A 20,241-nucleotide genomic window follows, 5' to 3' on the forward strand; every position below is an offset into this window, starting at 1 on the left:
AATCAGACCTTGCACATTTCCACCCAAATCAATTTTGACTTAATGCTTTCTTCAAGAACATCTGTTATTCTTTTGCTTTTACATAAATTTAAAGATGTTCCATGAAAATAATAATAATATGTTCATTATGCTAGTCACATAAAGCATAAAAAAATTAAAGAACTTACCATGGCAAATCATGCTTCCTTGCTTCAGAGGTAACCACTCTTAGCCATTTCATAAGTATTATTTTTTAAAATATTTTACAAATACCTGACTTTGCTTAATAATATATTTTGACAACTATAGGAACTTTTAAAGGAAGCATGTGATTATGCTTATCTGGTATCTAATTACAGATTTATATCTTGGGTTTCTGAGGGAAAAAATGAGAAACAGGTTTGCTAGTCAAGTACAGGCTTAACTGGAAGGACTTGCTTCCAGAAGATGGATATTATGAGAACTTTTGCAGCAAGCCACAACCTTTTCTGCAGAAAATCCAAACTTAGCCTCAAAAATTCAATCTGAAAATAATAATTTTCCAGATACCAATCTCAATTTAATGAGAACACCCCATTTCCCTTTAGTCATAAAGAAAAGAGCATTCTCTGTCTGTAATCCCAAACTCTCTGACTTAATCATCATTGGAAAGCCTCATTCTCGGGTTTGGAGGCTTCCAGTACAAAGGCAGACGGGGAAAAACACGGCCTCCACAAGGAGAATGTGAACACGTCCCCCACGTGTCACCATCCAGTGCCACCACGATTCTGTGGAGCTCAAGCACAAACATAACTGGATTTATGGGACATCATGCCACACAGTTGAAAGTGTCCCCACATTAACTACATCAAGCCCAGAATCCCCCAGCCTGTATCACAAAGAAAGACATCCAAGTGGAAAGGAAATCAGCCCTTAAGTTCTTTTCCGTCTTGGGGAGCATGCTGAACATAGGGTTCTCTTCTCCCATGGTAGAAATTTCAGCTTGTGCTTCTTAATCAATTGTGTATGTGTGTGCATGTGTGCATCTGCATGTGTGCCTGTGTGATTTTGATGTGTCAGATTACAAATCAACAACTTTGTAAAACTTTTCTGTATCAAATGCTAAACACAAATACCATCTGAGTCAAATTTATAATAAGACCTGTGTGTTAATATGTTAAGTGTATAAGGACATGTGCAATATAAATCCCTCAGCTTTTCAGAGAGTACCATATCAATTTTTTTGTTATTTGTTTGTTTGTTTGTTTCCTAATACTGGAGATTTAACACCCAGGGACAAGCTATACCCACGGCCCTTTTAATTTTTGTTTCTATTTTGAGACATTCATTTAAAAAAAAATATGGTCTCAAAATTATGGCCATATCTTTTAAAATAATAGATTTGTTTATATAAAAAACCATCAGAGGGAATATAATAATCAAATATTTTTATTTCTTTATCATCTATAATTGTAGTCAATGTCTTTTATGAAATTTAAGGTGAGCCTATTGTTTTGTGCTGTTTGAGACAGAAAGGACATCACCTTGCTCTTTCACTTGAGTATTATTAATGTGTGTGTGTGTGTGTGTGTGTGTGTGTGTGTGTGTGTGTGTGTTTGCACCTACTCATGCAGTACTAAGGGTTCATCCCAGGCACTTTACCACTGAGTTACAACCCTAAGTCCTTTTTATTTATTTATGTATGTGTGCATTTTTGATTCAGGGTCTTGCTAAGTTATACAGGCTAGCCTCAAGCTTGCAATCCTCCTTTCTTACCCTCTTAAGTAGCTGGGATTATAGATGACTGCCACTTTACCTAACCCAACTATTGTTAATTGGTTTCTGTTAGCATTGGATAAACATATATTTAACTTTTTGGAAGAATATATATATATAGACACTCAGATAAACACATAACACTGTATATGTACATCCTTTTACATGTTTCTCTATATATTCTTTATATACATAGTCTATATACTTTCATACATATGTGAATATATATTTATGTGTGTGTATATATATGTATACACGCACGCACACACACACACACACACACATACACACACACACACACATATATACACACTGGATAAAACTATGGTCCTGATTTCCCTTCTTTTGCTTGAAATTTTTATTAGTTACTATGAATTCTGTGAATCCCATAAATTCTATAATTAGTTAATTAAGACAATTTATCTGGAAAAATTGCTAACAAATTAAAAAATCCATTTCTGATATAGAAATCACAGCATGTCATATAAACATATTGATGACTTTTTAAATATTTATAATTACTATAATGTTTAGATGAAATAGAATACTGAATATAAATTAAACAAAAATGACTAAAGTTATCACTGACAACATATTTTATTACATGCAGTTTAAGGAGGTAGAAGTATCTATGAATATTTTAAAAAGAAAACAGTATAATAATTTCCCTACTGAATATCCACGCATAGTCCTGTGCTGTATGCTGACACTTTAGTTGGTGGTGGGCCATATCCATGATGACTATGTGACAGTGGTCCCATCATATAATATCCCCTAGTGATGTTGCAGCTTTCTCAGTTTGGGTGAGCATGCCATGATGCTCCCCTAAGGATAAAATGACCTGATGTATTTCCCAGAATACATTCTGTGTTAAGCAAAGAACTATTCTATATTGAATTTTAATAAAGCCACAGTAGCTTATTTTACTTTTTTCTATATTGAGCTTGGAACTTGTGAAGAAAGGATGGATTAGAAATTTCAGTCATTTTTTAGTTTTCAGCAGACACAACATCTTTCTTTGTACGTGGTGCTGAGGATCGAACCTGGGCCGCACGCATGCCAGGCGAGCGCGCTACTGCTTGAGCCACATCCCCAGCCCAAGTTGGCTCCGATCTACATACTGTGGGGTCAGGCTCCAAATTCCTTAAGAGGACACCCATAGCACAAGAGTTAATAACTAGAATCAACAATGGGACTTACTCAAACTAAAAAGTTTTTTCTCAACAAAAGAAACAATAAGAGAGGTAAATAGGGAGCCTACATCATGGGAACAAATTTTTACTCCTCACACTTCAGATAGAGCCCTAATATCCAGAGTATACAAAGAACTCAAAAAATTAGACAATAAGATAACAAATAACCCAATCAACAAATGGGCCAAGGACCTGAACAGACACTTCTCAGAGGAGGACATACAGTCAATCAACAAGTACATGAAAAAATGCTCACCATCTCTAGCAGTCAGAGAAATGCAAATCAAAACCATCCTAAGATACTATCTCACTCCAGTAAGATTGGCAGCCATTATGAAGTCAAACAACAAGTGCTGGCGAGGATGTGGGGAAAAGGGTACTCTTGTACATTGCTGGTGGGATTGCAAATTGGTGTGGCCAATTTGGAAAGCAGTATGGAGATTCCTGGGAAAGCTGGGAATGGAACCACCATTCGACCCAGCTATTGCCCTTCTTGGACTATTCCCTGAAGACCTTAAAAGAGCATGCTACAGGGATACTGCCACATCAATGTTCATAGCAGCACAATTCACAATAGCTAGACTGTGGAACCAACCCAGATGCCCTTCAATAGATGAATGGATAAAAAAAAATGTGGCATTTATACACCATGGAGTATTACGCAGCACTAAAAAATGACAAAATCATGGAATTTGCAGGGAAATGGATGGCACTAGAGCAGATTATGCTTAGTGAAGCTAGCCAATCCCTAAAAAACAAATACCAAATGTCTTCTTTGATATAATGAGAGAAACTATGAACAGAGCAGGGGGGAAGAGCAGGAAGAAAAGATTAACATTAAACAGAGACATGAGATGGGAGGGAAAGGGAGAGAAAAGGGAAATTGCATGGAAATTAAGGGAGACCCTCATTGCTATACAAAATTACATTTAAGAGGTTGTGAGGGGAATGGGAAAATAAACAAGGAGAGAAAAGAATTACAGTAGATGGGGTTGAGAGAGAAGATGTGAGGGAAGGGGAGGGGGGATAGTAGAGGATAGGAAAGGTATCAGAATACAACAGTTACTAATATGGCATTATGTAAAAATGTGGATGTGTAACCGACGTGATTCTGCAATCTGTATTTGGGGTAAAAATGGGAGTTCATAACCCAATTAAATCTAATGTATGAAATATGAGATGTCAAGAGCTTTGTAATGTTGTGAACAACCAATAAAAAAAAAAAAACTCAGTCATGCCTCATGATGTTGCTGCAGAAAAATACTTAACCTGTTAAGGTTTCCACCTTGACTCTAAAAATACCTGGTTTGAGATGTTGCACAATTATATGTAGATTTTTATTGTGTAGAATAACAGAATATGTGTGGGAGAACATAAATGTCTTAAAAGTGTTATACTGGAAGGATGTCTCTCTGTCCAAACGAATTCAGAGAGTCTTTGAGCAATGGTCTGAAATCAGGAGCTTGCCCTACTTGAGGACTGACAGAGGGACCCAAGGTTAGGGAAGAAGGAGTCCACTGGGAGCCTCTGTCTCACCTGCAACCTGACCTCTGTCTGACCTTGTCTACCCTAGACAACACGGCCTCCATACTCACCAGAAGGAACGGCTTCCGGAGACAAGAGCAGTCGGTGTACTACCTGCCCATCTTCATCGTGGACAGTGGGTCCCCGTCTCTCAGCAGCACCAACACGCTCACCATCCGCGTCTGTGACTGCGACTCCGACGGCGTAGCCCAGACCTGCAACGCCGAGGCCTACGTCCTGCCTGCTGGCCTCAGCACAGGGGCCCTGGTGGCCATCCTGGCCTGCGTCCTGACCTTGCTAGGTGGGTGCTCTGAGCGGTGCCTGCTCCACAACAGCAGTGACACGGCTCCAGGGCTTTGCTCTGCTCCTTTCTGTCCCTTCAGAGTGTCCACTCAAGCACATATTCTAACACTCTACCAGATGGGTTTCACTCACTCAATGAAACTCCCTAGCTGGCCGCACTGACATTGTGTATTTAAAGCATAATGCAGGGAAAAAATCAATTGCATTTTCAAAACAACAGTGGAGATATATGCCTCATGCTTGAAAGGGATATTTTTCAAGATTTTTGTTTTAAATTCACCTTATCCCACTTACATACTTTAGAATACTCCACAAAAGAAACACGCTAGACCAAGAGGAACATTTCTATATTGTTTTTATAATATGCTTATTTTAGAAATTATGTCCTTATAGGCTACTTTTTTAAAGGTATTTCAAGAGGCTTTGTTAAATTGTTTGCAAATTTTAAAAAGATTGATATTTCAGCAATTCAAATATTATAAGAATTATTAGCATATTTAATTGTACTTTTTCATGAATATTTTATTATTGGTTTTAATTAGATTTATAACTCACATTAAAATTTCAGTCACATAAAAGATTGTGCAGCATCCTTTTAAAAATTGGGAGACTTCCAACATGGCCATTGTATAATGGGTTCATTCCAATACAGCTCTTCTTTACAACATCACTTCGTACAACAAAGATAACAAACATTTAACATTGCACCCGAAATTGTGCTTTGTGTTTTCTTGGGTTTAATACAATTACTAAATCCATTTATAGCATGTTTTTTCAAAAGCGTCATTTATAATGGAAGTCAGTATTGTGTAATGCAAAAAAAAAAAAAACTGTATTTGTGGAGTTAGGCAAAACCAGTTTCTATTTTTTCCTCCATCATATGGGATTTCTCCATGTTAGTTCCCCTGTAGCAAGGTTCCTATTCAAAAAGCAGGACATAATAGAACTAGTCTCACAAGGTTGTTGTGGAGACTAAATGAGATGATTCATGTAAAGAATAGAGTGTCTACAGCACAGTGAATGTTCAATCTATTTTAAGTATTATTGATGAAGCAAACATCCTCACTCTATTAACCGAACTAAGACCTAGTTACTAATACATTGCAAACAGTCTCACAAAAATGGCAGTTATTATCTTTAATAACTTCAGCTAAACAAATAAATCTGGAAGAAAATAATTAAACTAGTTTTTTTTTTTTCACAGAGTTTCACACAGGTGGCAAAAACTTTTAGAAATTCATTAGAAATGGCAAGTAATTCCCAGTTAAAGTTGATCAGAATATAAGTCATTGAAGTAAATTTGAAAACAACAGCAAAAAAAAAAAAAAGAAGCCATTGCAGACTATTTTTTATTGCTCTACTGGGTTCTAAAATGTAATAATAAAGATGTAAATTGCATATTTACTTATAGTAGCTGAATAACTGCATAAGAATATTTTTTAAATCCCTGTCATAGTTAAAATGGCAATGTGTTTATCTTTAAGTGCAGTCAGGAAAAAAAAAAAAAAAAAAAAGAGGATAGTACATGGTGCATGGAGTGCTGTTTAAACTGAACCAGTTTGTTAGAAACAGCATACGATACACTGCACTTTAAAGGAATAAGATAAATCTGCGTGCCCCCAAATTAATTTTCACCAGTAGAGAATTGACTTTTGATTTTTTTCCTTTTAGTTATAATAAATGGATACAATACCTTTATTTTATTTGTTTACTTTTATGTGGTGCCAAGGATCGAACCCAGTGCCTCACGCATGCTAAGCTAGTGCTCTGCCACTGAGCCATAACCCCAGCCCAACTTTTGATTTTTTAAAAGGCTGTCTCTCTGATGAAGCTTGCTGCACTTTCAGTAAATATTTTCACATAAGACTTTGTGGTTTCTTGCAATTGAGGTTGCTTGAAAATTCTATTTAGTTGAGAATCATCGAGCTATTACTAAAAATATCTAAAATAGAATTTTATTATATTTTAGTCCTACATATATTGTATATGTGTTAGTGTCTATAGGCATACACATAGGATTGGGAGATTTCTTCAAAATGTAGGCAAGTGTGGCTCAGCTTTCTGTTAAATTTGAGCATATTACTTAAGTGTTAGGCAATTAGAAAGCCCTCTTCTACTTTTAAGGATCAAACTTTAAATTTTGGCTTTTTTTTTTCTTTTCTACAAGTCTATGAAATGTAAGTTAAAGCAGAGCCTTACTGTGCTGAAAAGCAGTTTTGAAATAGGGGCTTCCATTTCTGTAGTAATGCAGTACAGTGAGCAGTCTCTTCAAATGCCAGCTCAGAATCATAATCACTTTATACTCATAACTTGGTGAGAACAAATAATCATGGCTTGTGCACTCTTTTGACTCTGTCTTCACTATTATGGTCTGGATTTTGATATAACAGACTCTGAAGCCAGTGAAATTGTGTATCCTGGGGGCGGGGGGTATAGATAGAGTACACAGCCTGGCAGCCACTTGATTTCTAGGGTACAAATGGCTCATTCTTTACAACACTTGAAAAGGTGGTGTGAATCTTATTTCTAGACACTAGGTATCAGGATTGGTAACTCAAATTTCTGAACAAATGTTCCAAGAAAAAAATGAAGGGGAGGAATTGGGAATGGTGAGGAAGAATTAGATCATCAAGTTCAATTAAGGATGAAAGTATAAAAGCCATTTTTGGAGACTTTAAAAAACACACTTTACTACATGTCAGGTTTGGATTCAGTTATGTGACAAATTAACGTGACTGTAGCCTGACACAGGGTGATATAATGAATGTTAGCACTAGAAAGAATCCTTGAAATTGATTCCAGCCCAAACTTCTTCATTTTACATAGGGGGCAATTGAAGGATAATGAGGATGAGAATTTGCAAGATTTCATATAACAATGTCAGGGCTATGATGGGATAAGATGCTAGGTCTCCTTATTCTCAACCACTGCTTTTGGATTAAACGACCAAGGAGACAAACCCTGAAAATACAAAAATTGTTACTCAAATATAGACTTTTCTTTCTTGAGATTTGAAATGCATGTTATTTGAAGTTAGACTTGTCAGTCTTCATGTCCATCTCTATTTTTCTAACTTTGTGGTTGGATTTTTCTCTGACTTCTCTTCTTTCCTTCCTTCCTTCCTTCCTTCTGTCCTTCCTTCCTTCCTTTCTTATTTATTTATTTATGTATTGGACAGTAGGTTTATTTAAGCTTCAGCAGTCCCAGGACTCTAACACAGAAAACTCTCTGGAACTTGGGTCTGGAAATTCTTTGAGATTTATACTCAGTGTGTGATTATAACAGTTACTTTTTGTCCACATACTGAGGTTGGACAGAGTTTACACCAAGAAAATAAAGATAGTATCTTTCTTTAGAGCAAGCTTTCTAATTAGGTATATATGACAGCAGAATGCATATAGATTCATTGTACACAAATGGAGCACAACTTTTCATTTCTCTGGTTGTACACAGTGTAGAGTCACACCATATGCACAGTTATACATGTACCTAGGGTAATGATGTCCATCTCATTCCACCATCTTTCCTGCCCCAATACTCCATTACTCTGACCTCTCTCTAATTTATTAGCTCTTCAGTTCTCTAAATGAAAGAGATGATCCAAAAAAAAAAAAAATAGAATGTGGGTTTCCTTTGTCTATAGTGAGTATAACTTCAATGTGGGACAAAATCACCAGATTCAAATTTCATGATGAAGTCATCAAATGTTCTTAATGCAAAAAATTATCATCAATATCTGACAAGATGCTCTGATATTCTAAAGCTTGAATAAAAAGCATGCCACATGAGTAACAACAATTCCGATTTATTTATGTATTTTTATCATAGTTAAATTTTTATTTGTTGACATATACAATTATTTTTCCACAAGGCTAAAAGCGCTTTAAAGAATTTTCTATGAATGACTGACACATAAAATTATTAACTTGGTAACTTTTTAAGAAATTAAGAGAAAGAATTTCAACTGCTTCAGATTAAAACAGGTTTCAGTGTTAAATATCACACATCTATTTGGAGAATATTACAGCTAGTTTCTTACTGTGCACAAAGAAGCCTCTTTGTGCCACTGAATTTACTAAATGAAATTTGGGATTTTCCCCTATTTGGAGCTTAAGTTCCAGGTAATTGAAGTCTTGGAGCATTTCTTGAAGCTCTTTGCTCATCAGACGCTTTGGGATTAGTTAAACCAGCCTGGCTTCATAAACTCAGGCTTAATGAGGAGTTTGTAAAAATCACAGTTCGCTGGATGGAGTTCAAGCTCCTCCAGTGTGTCTTCTGTGGGTACCTTTACATTTAGCTTTCAAGCCTCTTGTCAGTTTTCTTCCCTCACCCACTGAATGCTAAACTATATTTGTCCTCTGGTTATTGCTTTTGTTTGTGATTTTGTTCAACAGTGAAGTATTTTCCTTATTTTGTCAGTGGTCAACATTACTAATATAAAATTATATTACTGAGAAAAACAGTGGCAGCTCTATGCAAAATATTGATCTACATCATAATTGATAATGAGAGAATATAATGCACACAGTCATTCTTGAGATAATAATGGGCACCGAATGTGTTCCTCATTCCAACAAATGTGAGAGAGAATGAATGAAAAATGAAAGACATTTCACAAGCTTAATCCTATGAGCTAGGCATTAACCTAAGTACTTTATAAGCAGTATCTAATTTAATTCTCATAAAATGTTACTAGGCAATGATTATTATTATACACAGTTTTTCAATGGGAAAAGTATAGCTTAGAGGAAATGTATACAGAGTTACAGGGTCAATGAGTGTCAGAGTCAGAACCCCAAACCAGGCAAGACTACCTTCTAAATGTTCTTGATTAGGGACTTTTTAAAAATGTTTTCATATATGAAAGATCTGTGTATCTCTGGAAGATACTTACAGGTCTCCAGGTATCACAAGCCTGGACACTGCCAAATTAGAGGCAATAATATCTTTGATATGTTTCACATAGGGATCCCTGGTTAATTCTGGGTACCTAATTTATAGTATCTTCCAATGATTTCTGCCCTTGAGAAAATACTCTTAGAAATTTCCATGTAAAATCTGAGGTTATATTTTAACCCAACCTAAATGCAACATGCATCACCTTGTGCATAAAATAGTCCTCATCCTTAGAACATTTTTATTTCTCTTAACTTAAGCCCAAATGAACTCATTCTCTCACATTTAAAGAAGAAAAACTTTGTGATACTTGTTTATGGGAAATAAAATATTATTTCAGTTTAATTAATCGTTACCCTGTCTTGAGACACAGGCAGAATGGACTCCTTTACACAGATCTTTTTGCAATGGCTCTATCTATGCATAGGCATGTTCTTTGGGGTAGCTGAAAATAGAAATCTCAATAGAAATATCAAATCCTGAATAATCTCCCTACATTCCTGCTTCTTTTCCCTAGTTGGTACCTATTTTTGTGTTTTTCTGAGTGGACTTTGTCTGCATTCCCTCTTCTCTCTGCCCCATCTCCATAGTTAATCAGTCCTTGATTTTACTTTGTTAGTTTTTGAGTCAGTTCATTTCTTTCCTCTGATGATGCACCTGATTTTGTCTAGGTTCCATCTTTTCCCTCCTGAATTATGGTGACCTCCCCACCCTCAGTCAGATGTAGTCCATCAGAACTGAAGACAAAGCTTCCTAAAAGCAAATGTGATTGTGACACATCCCAGCTTGAAGAGAATACTTCCATGACTCCTCATCATCTAAGTGCTGAAATCACAGACCCTTGGAAAGCAAACTGCTCCCTCTCAGCTCAAACTTATTTCTCTCCACTCCCAGTGTACTTTAGACAAACTGAATGTACATTGTGTTTTCTCAAACTCACTCTGCTGTGCTCCTTCTGTCTCTCCTGCCTGTCTCCAGCATCCATACAGAATCCATAGTGGGTTTTTTTTTTTCTTTGTATTCAAACTCACTTTCATGGCTTCTGAGTTCAGGTTGGGTGCCTCTCTAGAGAGCCCCATTGCACTGGCGTTTGGCCGTCTTTGAGAATCCATCATAGCCAAGCGGCATCCATCAAGCCATGATTTAACTGCTTTATTGGCTTGCCACCTCTTCTGCCCTCTCCACTGGGCTCCTGCTTTTGAAGGCAAGGGTTGAGCATTATTTTATCATTACACATGGCATTTCATAAATTGCAGATCTGACATATACAAGGTATTCCACACATGCTTGCTGGATAAACCATAAGTGATTTGAAGGTACTCAGTAATGGGAAAGAACTTTGATTTCATTTTCATCACTATTCATAGGTACATTTCCAATGGATCTGGATTTTCTTTTCCTAATAGTCTACATATTTATGAAATTTTCCTGAGATTCAGTCTATCTCTTTAACATTTTTGGAAAATAGCTATTTTATAGGTTAAACATATTTAAATTATATTTTCAGCTAATAGCCAGGGGAATGTATGTGTGCTTGAGAAAAAAAAAATCAGAAACTTATAACTAAAAATAGTGGAAATATTTCAGTGGAGATATCAAGGATTCTTTCTTATTAGTTTAAAATGCTATAGTTGAGATATTTAATTTGCCTCAATCACTCATTTGAACTATTTTAGTTACACATTTTTATTTATTCTTTGTGAATGGAAGTGGTAGTATGGGTTCAAAAGTGCAAGTTAAAATGTTGGCCTCTTGTTCTTGAGATTCTGCATGAATCTCTGCTTCTACAGTGTATAGATGGACTACTCCTCCTTCAAAACTTGCTTCAGATGTCACTTCTGATGACATATTTTCCTTATAATAACCAATGCCATATCATTTCACTTTTTTGGGGGTGGGGTGGAGGTACCAGAGATTGAACTCAGGGACACTTGACCACTGAGCCACATCCTCAGCCATATTTTGTATTTTATTTACAGACGGTGTCACATTGAGTTGCTTAGCACCTCATGTTTGTTAAGACTGGCTTTGAGTTCTAGATCCTCCTGCCTCAGCCTCCTGAGCTACTGAGATTATAGGCATGCACCATCACACCTGGCTCATTTCACTTTTTAAAACAAAGTGGTTTATTTCTTTGCCTGAAACACTTCCAAATCACCAAGTATGCTTAAATACAACCCCACTGTTTCTCATGGTCCACAAAGCAGGGCATCATCTACCACCTGCTTGCTACTCTGAGCATCAGACTCTGGTCATTCACTTGCTCAGTAAGAAGAGCTGCACAGCCTTTATTTCCATTATTTTCAAACAAAACATCCTTTTCCTGAAACTTTCTTCCCGCATCCCTTCATCCTCAAGCCCTTGCATCACTGTGTTCTGAAGAGTAATGTCCTCACCACCTGATTAAATTAGGCAATCTTCACACTCACAGTTCTCTGTCCTAACACCTGTTTCTTTTGTGGTACTTACCACAGTTTGTAAATATATGTGTTTACAAATTAAAATGCACCTTGGGAGTAGTGATTCCCACCCGGCTTCCCCTTTCTCTCAACAGTGTATTCTCCAAGCAGGAACATAGGGCACTTAGGAGGCAACATAGCTTTTAATGAGCTCATGGGTATCACTTATCATAATTGTTATTTTACAGCCTCTGATTTACATGTTAAGACCCTCAAGAGAAGACCCAGTATCTCTATTATTCATTATTCTACTACCTAGTAGATAGAACAGAGTAATATCTGATTAAGTAGGGTCATTGCAGTTATGTGTAAGTTGATAGTACAGTCTGTGTTTATTTCTGAGCACCCATTTACAAGGTCCAAATGGACAGAAACTATATTGTACAAGTTCGCATTATATGAATAATTATTTATTTAATAAAAAATAGTACTTACCATATGTTTAAGCACTATAAATACAACACACAATCAATGGAATATCAGGAATTGAAAGCTCTTAAGTGATAGGCAAAGGCAGTGGCTTCGAGAAGGGATTCCAGTCATATTTCATGGGCCACAATATGTAAGCGCTGGAGACTGGAATATGAAATGAGCAAGTGTTGAAAATAAGGAGGAAATGAAGTTAAGGATGAATTGGCAATTTCTGTTTTGTTATTCCCTTGTTTGATAAAAGAATACAAGATATGAAGCAAATTAGAGGTAGCTTAATGAGTTTCAACCTAGAAGCTTTGAAAAATGTGAGAGCAATTTGGGCAGAAAATTTCATTAATTAAAGAGGTGATAGTAACAAATAATAAAAAACAATACTAATCACAATATTTTAAAATTTATTACATTTTGTAAGTTCCTATATATTCACTATAAATAAAAATTGTGAGTAGTTGATTTTAAATATGGCTATCCAGAAAGATGGGAGTGAGATATCAGAGACATGGTAGGGTCTTAGGTTTCATTGGGCTCATAGAGGAAGAAAGCAAGTATAGAATTTAAGGATATTCCTCCAATTCAACTGTGGTTGAGGAGGAGAGAATAAAACCTCTCTTTGTTTTTTCTTTTATACAGTGTGTAAGGAGCCCTCTTATATTCTATTGAATGAGTCCAAGTTGGGTGACACCCTTTGGACTTGGTAAAATCGGAAAGGCAGGGGTCACCAGAATCTCCAGGAAAAAGCAAGGAAAACCCAAATTGTTCTGGCTTAAGAGCAATCAGGATAGAAGAAAGTAGGGCTATGGAAGACGCTAACATTGAAACTAATAAAAATGAATACAACTGAATATAGAGGAAATACAATTATTGGTTTGAATATGTCAGGAAAATTGTCACCAGTCAGTGGTCTCTGTTTTTGTTGAGGATGCAGAGTATAAGTGGGAGAACAGAGAAGATTTGAATTGATAAAGAAGAGAGTGGCAGTGTGTCCTTTCTTCCTCATGGTGGTTTCTGATCTGCTACCAATAAAATTCACTTCATAAAGAGGTTAATCAAATTATTAAAATTTAATTAACGCCCAATGACAAAATTATGACAGATTTTTAGTAAGTTGTATATAAATTAACAGAATCAAAGGAGAATGGAGAATTAAAAAAGAATAGAGGCTAGGCATGGTGGCACACGCCTGTAATTCCAGCAGCCTGGGAGGTGGAGGCAGGAGGGTCTTAAGTTCAAAGCCAGCCTCAGCAATTTAGCAAAGCACTAAGCAACTCAGTGAGGCCCTGTCTCTAATAAAATACAAAATAGGGCTGGGGATGTGGCTCAGTGGAGGAGTGCCCCTGAGTTCAATTCCTGGTACCCAAAAAAGAAAAAGAATAGAAAGTTATCAAAAGGCTAAACTCTCCTTGCACATTGATGTGGATGATTTTTTACGATAAATTATTGAACCTGTTCACAAACTATGCAGATTTTTCATTTAAATTAGGTTAATTTTTCAAGTATATGTTTTAGGTGAAGTAATAACTACAGTGATAATAGTCATTTTCCTGAATTTTTAAAATTTTCAATTGGCAACAAAAATTTAGAGAATACCTTAGGACCATAAGCAATTAATATTTTTTTCCAGTATTTCTGAATCATTTTGTTTAGATTAGCCATCTAAATTAAATTTATTGTGAGTCATCAATATGAACAACATGTCTAATTTTAAATTTTCAAATAAGTTCTTTAGTAAAAGTAAAAGAAAACAGTTGAAATAAATGCTGTCAATATATATTTTTAAAAATTTATTTATTTAATTAGGTATGTATGACAGCAGAATGCATTTTGATTCATTGTACACAATTGCAGCACAACTTTACATTTCTATTAGCATCACACCATATGGGCAGTCATACATGTACCTACGGTAATGATGTCCATCTCATTCCACCATCATTCCCCACCCCATGCACTCTCCCTACCCTCCCTCCCTTTTGCCCAGTCAAAATTCCTCCATTTGTCCCATGCCTCCCTGCTCCCTATTATGAGTCAACATCCACTTATCAGAGAGAACATTCAGCCTTTGGTGTTTTTTTTTTTTTTTAATATAGTATCTCCCAACTACTGTCACTTAACATAAATCCATGAAAATTATCAATATTTTACTTTGTAAAAAACTCAAGTCTTCAACCTGCATGTATATTTTATACCTACTAAACATCTCACATCAGAACAGTCACACCTCAAGTGGTGACTAGCCACATGTTATTGGTGACTACCATGTCTACCAGTGATCATTTAGATAACTCTTTTATGGCTAATAAGAAAGTATGATTGTTACTGAGACCAAAGGGAAAAAAGTACATATAGTTCCAGTGCCATTCCTTCCATGAGACTTTTTCTGAGCATCCTGGACAGAAATAAACACTTTCTTATACATATCATCCTAGTGTATTTTAAATTGCCATATAAATTAAAGGATTATTTTTTAAGATTACTATTTATTTATTTATTTATACCAGGGATTGAACTCAGGGGTACTTAACCTCAGACCTTTTTTTTTTTTAATTTTATATTTTGAGTCAGGGTTATTTAAGGTCTTGCTATGCTGCTGAGGCTGTCTTTGAACTTGGGATCCTCCTTCCTCAGCCTCCTGAGATGCTGTTATTATAGGCATGCATTACCACACCTGGGTTAAAATATATTTTTTAGCACATAAAATATTCAACTTAATGTCAGGAGCCTTCTGTATATCTGTAAAAACAGTGCCTTGTTTGTATTTTATTTATTTATTTATTCATTTACTATAAGATCATATTTTCTTGTTTTCAAATAATTATCATAGTTCTAAAGTTTATTCTTATTATTTGATTACTGTTTAACCAATTGAACTGTAAAGGTCACTAGGAGATGTATTACATCTGATTTTGCATGCAACATTATGTCATTATTTTTAGTGATTATTATAAGTGGTTTAATACAGTTCATTTAAATGGAAGTATCAATTCATCAACATCCAACACAATATGTTTCACATGGCTAGATTTAAGCTAGACCTAAATCTTTTCTTCTGTCTCCACTCAGAAATGTGGTCCATAACATAAAAAAAAAAAAAAGATTACTGATAAAACTCTTAACATGTATAATCTTGTGCTTACATAGGCAGAAAATATTCTTCTTAATACAGGGATTATCTCCATAGTCCCTGAAAAGCAGTTAATACTTGTTCTTTATAAAAGTTAAATTTTATTTTTATATGTGCTCAAGTAGTTAGAAATTAATATTCTCCAAAGTCATTGACATGTTTAATTATCTAACCTTCCCAAATGGTTCACATTTGTTCTTAGCTTCCCAGTCAGATGGGGAATAAGGAAAATGTTGAAAAATATTAACATCTTGGGGCATCCTGCACAATGGCTGATGCCCCCATGGCTGATCTTGGGCTTCTCTCCAGCTACAGTCTTGAGTGGCAGTGGGCAAGTTTATTAGTATAGACAAGACGTGAATAATTGATGAATACATATGATGACAAGAGTAACTGTAACAATATTAAAGGACAGAGAATTTTGGAATTTCTGCCTGTTTGGATGTGGATCTACATTTAAAGAGCATCCCTTGTCCCAGGACTCTTATCCTCTCTGTGCACTGCCTCGGGCTTAGGCTCAGCCACTCTTTCACCCTTTAGCTACCACATTCACCCACAGTTTTGCTGTCTGGTTGTGCAGCAGGGTTCTCATTCTCACCTGCCTCCCCTCTCCACTCAGCTCCGCCTCTGCTGACACTCCCCTCTCGCTCCCCTGCTTCACTCTGGTTTCTCACCAGAAATTCTCACGGAGTCTTACTTTCTTTCGATTGTAATTACATCTATTCTGAGGGGACCATGTGAAAAGTTTCAGAAACTAAAGTGGCATATAAATCTCAAACAATAATTTTGCTCATGTATCGGTGTTAACGCTTACTGACCTGTTTTTCTTTGAGTGACAATTTCCATTTGTGCTCTGGTTGTGGTCATTGGGGGCTTTGTCTGTCAATTATCATCTATGAAATTACTAACACTTTCTATAGTGTTATAGGAATTACAGACCAACATGACTACAGACAGGTTGTTTCCTGTGTCTAAGAAAACAAGCAAGTGGGAAAATACCCCAGAGAATTGTAGCAAGGACGAATGGCATGTCCTGCATGCCCACCTTCCTTTCCCACCTCACCAGCTTTTCTGTCTCCCACTGTCCTTTAGTACACATGCCTACCCACAGGATTGTTATACCTCCTACTTTGCCTATTATCTAAGCTTGTTCTTTGTTTTTCCTTCAATGAAAACACAGTATTTTCACCTGCCATTTTCCTGGAAGTTTAAATTAATGCTCCTGACAGGCCAGATGATGAGAATGAGAACTGTCGTGTTGCACACTTGGAAAGTACTTGGAACTCTGCTTCCTCTGCTAATATTATTTCAAAGTCTTCTTCTCTCCCTCATCCACCCCATAAAAATTGAAGTTAGCCATGACAGATTGCTAAGATCAGTTAGTTACTTGCCCCAGCTGACATGTGCAAAGCTCAGCTTTTACCCAAGGCCTGCATGACACCAAGGCCAAAGCTCCTTGTGCCCCAGGATTCTGGTACAGACCTTGGGAACCACAGGGCCCTGGAGTGGTAAAAATGCTAATTCTCAGTAGACAAAAAGGGCCAATGCACACAGTAGGAATGTAGGTGAGAGCCAGGCATCTTTTGGGAACAGTAAGATAATCAAGCAGTAGCTTTTGAACTGTATATCTACCCTTTTGTGAAGCCCACTGAGAGGCTTCAAATGTGGTAAATAGAACCCAGAAGAGAACAAACACACATGTGTCATAAGAGGCGGGCCATAAAAGCTCAAGCTCAGAAATGCTTTTCAATTGCTGAATTGTATGCTGCTGTCTACAAAGTGCAAAATTTATGAACAGTAGTCCAAGGTCAAATGGGAAAGGAAAGGAAAGTGGTACCTGAAAAAATGGTAGTTGTTTACAAGTATTTCCAAAGAACTCCAATAAAAATTTCATCAGTCACATTGCTGTTGCTGGAAAAGCAAGTAGCAAATAAACACTTAGGAAAATACGTGATTTTAGTTGATGTGAATGATTTTACTGAAAATTTAGAAAGTACTTAGCTTTTTCACTTGTGCATGTAGACTGTACTAGAGGATGAGGTGGGGGCTAAAGTGTGCTTCCTACCTGGTTACGGTATATAGCTTTACTGGATTGCATGCATGTCTTTCTTGGTTTTATATTTTTATTTTCAAATGCATTTTTAATGCTAAAGTGTAAATTTTATAAACTACTTTAAGCACAAATGTTCCAAGCACCCTTTTTATTAGTTTTTATATTTAGTACACTTGGGATTTGAACCCAGAGCCTTGCACATGCGAGAGGCAAGTTCTATGCCATTGAGCCACACCCCTAGATCTTCAAGCCCCCTTTTAAAAATGTACTCCAAATAATAATCTACTTAGTGTAGATTTTGGGCTTTCTAGACCTTGCAAATAATTCTTAGACTGATGCAACAAAAATTGTTATAAAATATTTTATTTTTAGATAATTAAACATAATTCAATACTTTTTTAAAGTAATTTTTGAATTCACAAGTTCAAGAACATGTTTTCACACCTAATTCTAAATTAATTCAAAGAGGCATAAAACCTAACATATTCTTAGTTCAAGAAGCATTTAATCAATTGTAGCCAGAGAATGCTTCTCATGATTATTTTATGCCCATGAAAAATATGGTCCATATTCAGTTTGTTTAAGGTAAAAAAAACATCCAGTGGAGTTATTTTCTTTGCTTTCCAGCACAACCACATGCTTCATGATTTAATATAATATGAATTTTTACACAAGAACAAAACTGTTCAACATCTAAGGGACAATTTATTTCCTAAACCCATGTTTGGCTGATGCTGAAAATCTACAACCTCTATTCTGTCTCTAGGTATAATGCACAAAGTAAGTCCAACTTCAGAATTTCATACATGAAAGTGGAATTCAATTTATTATAGGGAAGCTTTTAATCTTTGTATATGGCCTGACATGCTAGATTTTATTTAATAGCTGAATTTCATAGACAAGGACTAGGCATGTCTTCAAAGAACCTGACCAAATACTATAATCCATTTCCTCCTGAAATTACAGTTGTTAAATTAGACACAAAACATTTATGAATGTCACTGTGCCTTTCCAGCAATTAACAAGTTCAGAAAAAAAATCCCTTCATGTTGCATGGCTTTGAAATTATTGTATTTATCCTGAGCTGGCCCTTCAATTTGTTCTATCAAACACTTTAGAGGCTGGAGCAAGACATCAATCCTGAACAGGTGTGCAAAAGGGCTACTTGATGTCTGAAAGTGTTCTATTTTAAAGCCATTTTAGCAATTTTAGCACATCAGCCACTGTGAATTCCCAGGTAAGTAAGAGGCCAATTCATTTCCCCGTGAAGGCAAGCAATCTGTGTCACCATCACGGCCCGATGTCACCCTGATGAGGGACAGTCGTGCAGTTGGCTGAAATTCTCACTTTGCTGTCTCCTCCTTGCAGTGCTGATCCTTCTTATCGTAACCATGAGAAGGCGGAAAAAAGAGCCCCTGATTTTTGACGAAGAGAGAGATATTAGAGAAAACATCGTCAGGTACGATGACGAGGGCGGGGGAGAGGAAGACACAGAGGCTTTTGACATGGCTGCACTGAGGAACCTCAACGTCATCCGTGACACCAAGACCCGTAGGGATGTAACTCCAGAAATCCAGTTCTTGAGTCGACCAACTTTTAAGAGCATCCCAGATAACGTTATTTTTCGGGAATTTATTTGGGAGAGACTGAAAGAAGCTGATGTTGACCCGGGGGCTCCCCCCTATGATTCTCTGCAGACATATGCCTTCGAAGGGAATGGCTCCGTCGCTGAGTCACTCAGCTCTTTGGATTCCATCAGCTCAAACTCTGATCAGAATTATGACTACCTAAGTGACTGGGGACCTCGCTTTAAACGCCTCGCGGACATGTATGGAACTGGCCAAGAGAGTTTGTACTCATAGCCTTGGAACCTTTACTTGAAATGTACTGAAGAAAAAGAACAAAACCACTACATTCAGAAAGCAAGAACTCCACTAGCTGGAGAAAAAATGGTTGTAAATATTTCTCCATTTTTAACTGCTTAGATTTCCGCCTTGGTGAAGCATATCTTCCTTAGACTTATCCAAGGGACTGCACTGACCACAGACTCTGAGCATTTGAAGGTTTTCTTTTCTTTTTTTTTTTTTCTTTTCTTTTTTGATAAAAAGAAATGCTCAGTGGTTTGTGAAATAGATAGCAACTCTCATATACCTGCAGAGGCACCTAACCTCTATGAGTAAGTGGTGGCCCGTGTTGTCAGTGAGCCAGCAATGTCCTGCGTGTACCTTCATGGTACTGCCAGTGAGAGGAGTAGATGGTGACGTGCCATTGAGAAATCCTGGAACTCCTTGCTTATCAAAACCTGGGACAAATTTAATTCACAGCGATGATTTCTAGCTTGCTATAAGATAGAATTCAAGATAATTTTATTGCTGTTGGTTAGCAAAAAAATATTTTATTTAGCAATATACAAATTCTCAGAATATCCTTATCAAATGAAAACCCTCAAATAATAGCCACTAAAATTTGACATAAGGCAACATAAACCATGGTCGAGTCAATAAATTGTGAAGTGTTTCAGATAAG

At 36.5% G+C, this 20,241-nt stretch overlaps 1 protein-coding gene across 1 annotated transcript in view; it reads left to right on the forward strand.

Annotated features, from left to right (window-relative positions):
* CDH7 (cadherin 7) overlaps positions 1-19,577 on the forward strand; it is a gene marked incomplete at both ends in the record, with an annotated part of 109,690 nt that extends 90,113 nt beyond the window's left edge. The window contains 2 exons of the mRNA XM_081263483.1: positions 4,501-4,752; positions 19,084-19,577. Of these exons, the coding sequence (XP_081119609.1) occupies positions 4,501-4,752; positions 19,084-19,577 (746 nt within the window). The remainder of the gene's footprint in view (positions 1-4,500; positions 4,753-19,083) is intronic.
* Between the last annotated feature and the right edge of the window lie 664 nt (positions 19,578-20,241).

The sequence above is a fragment of the Spermophilus citellus genome (assembly GCF_964194105.1).
Source record: "Spermophilus citellus genome assembly, chromosome: 12".
Classification (NCBI taxonomy): Eukaryota; Metazoa; Chordata; class Mammalia; order Rodentia; family Sciuridae; genus Spermophilus; species Spermophilus citellus.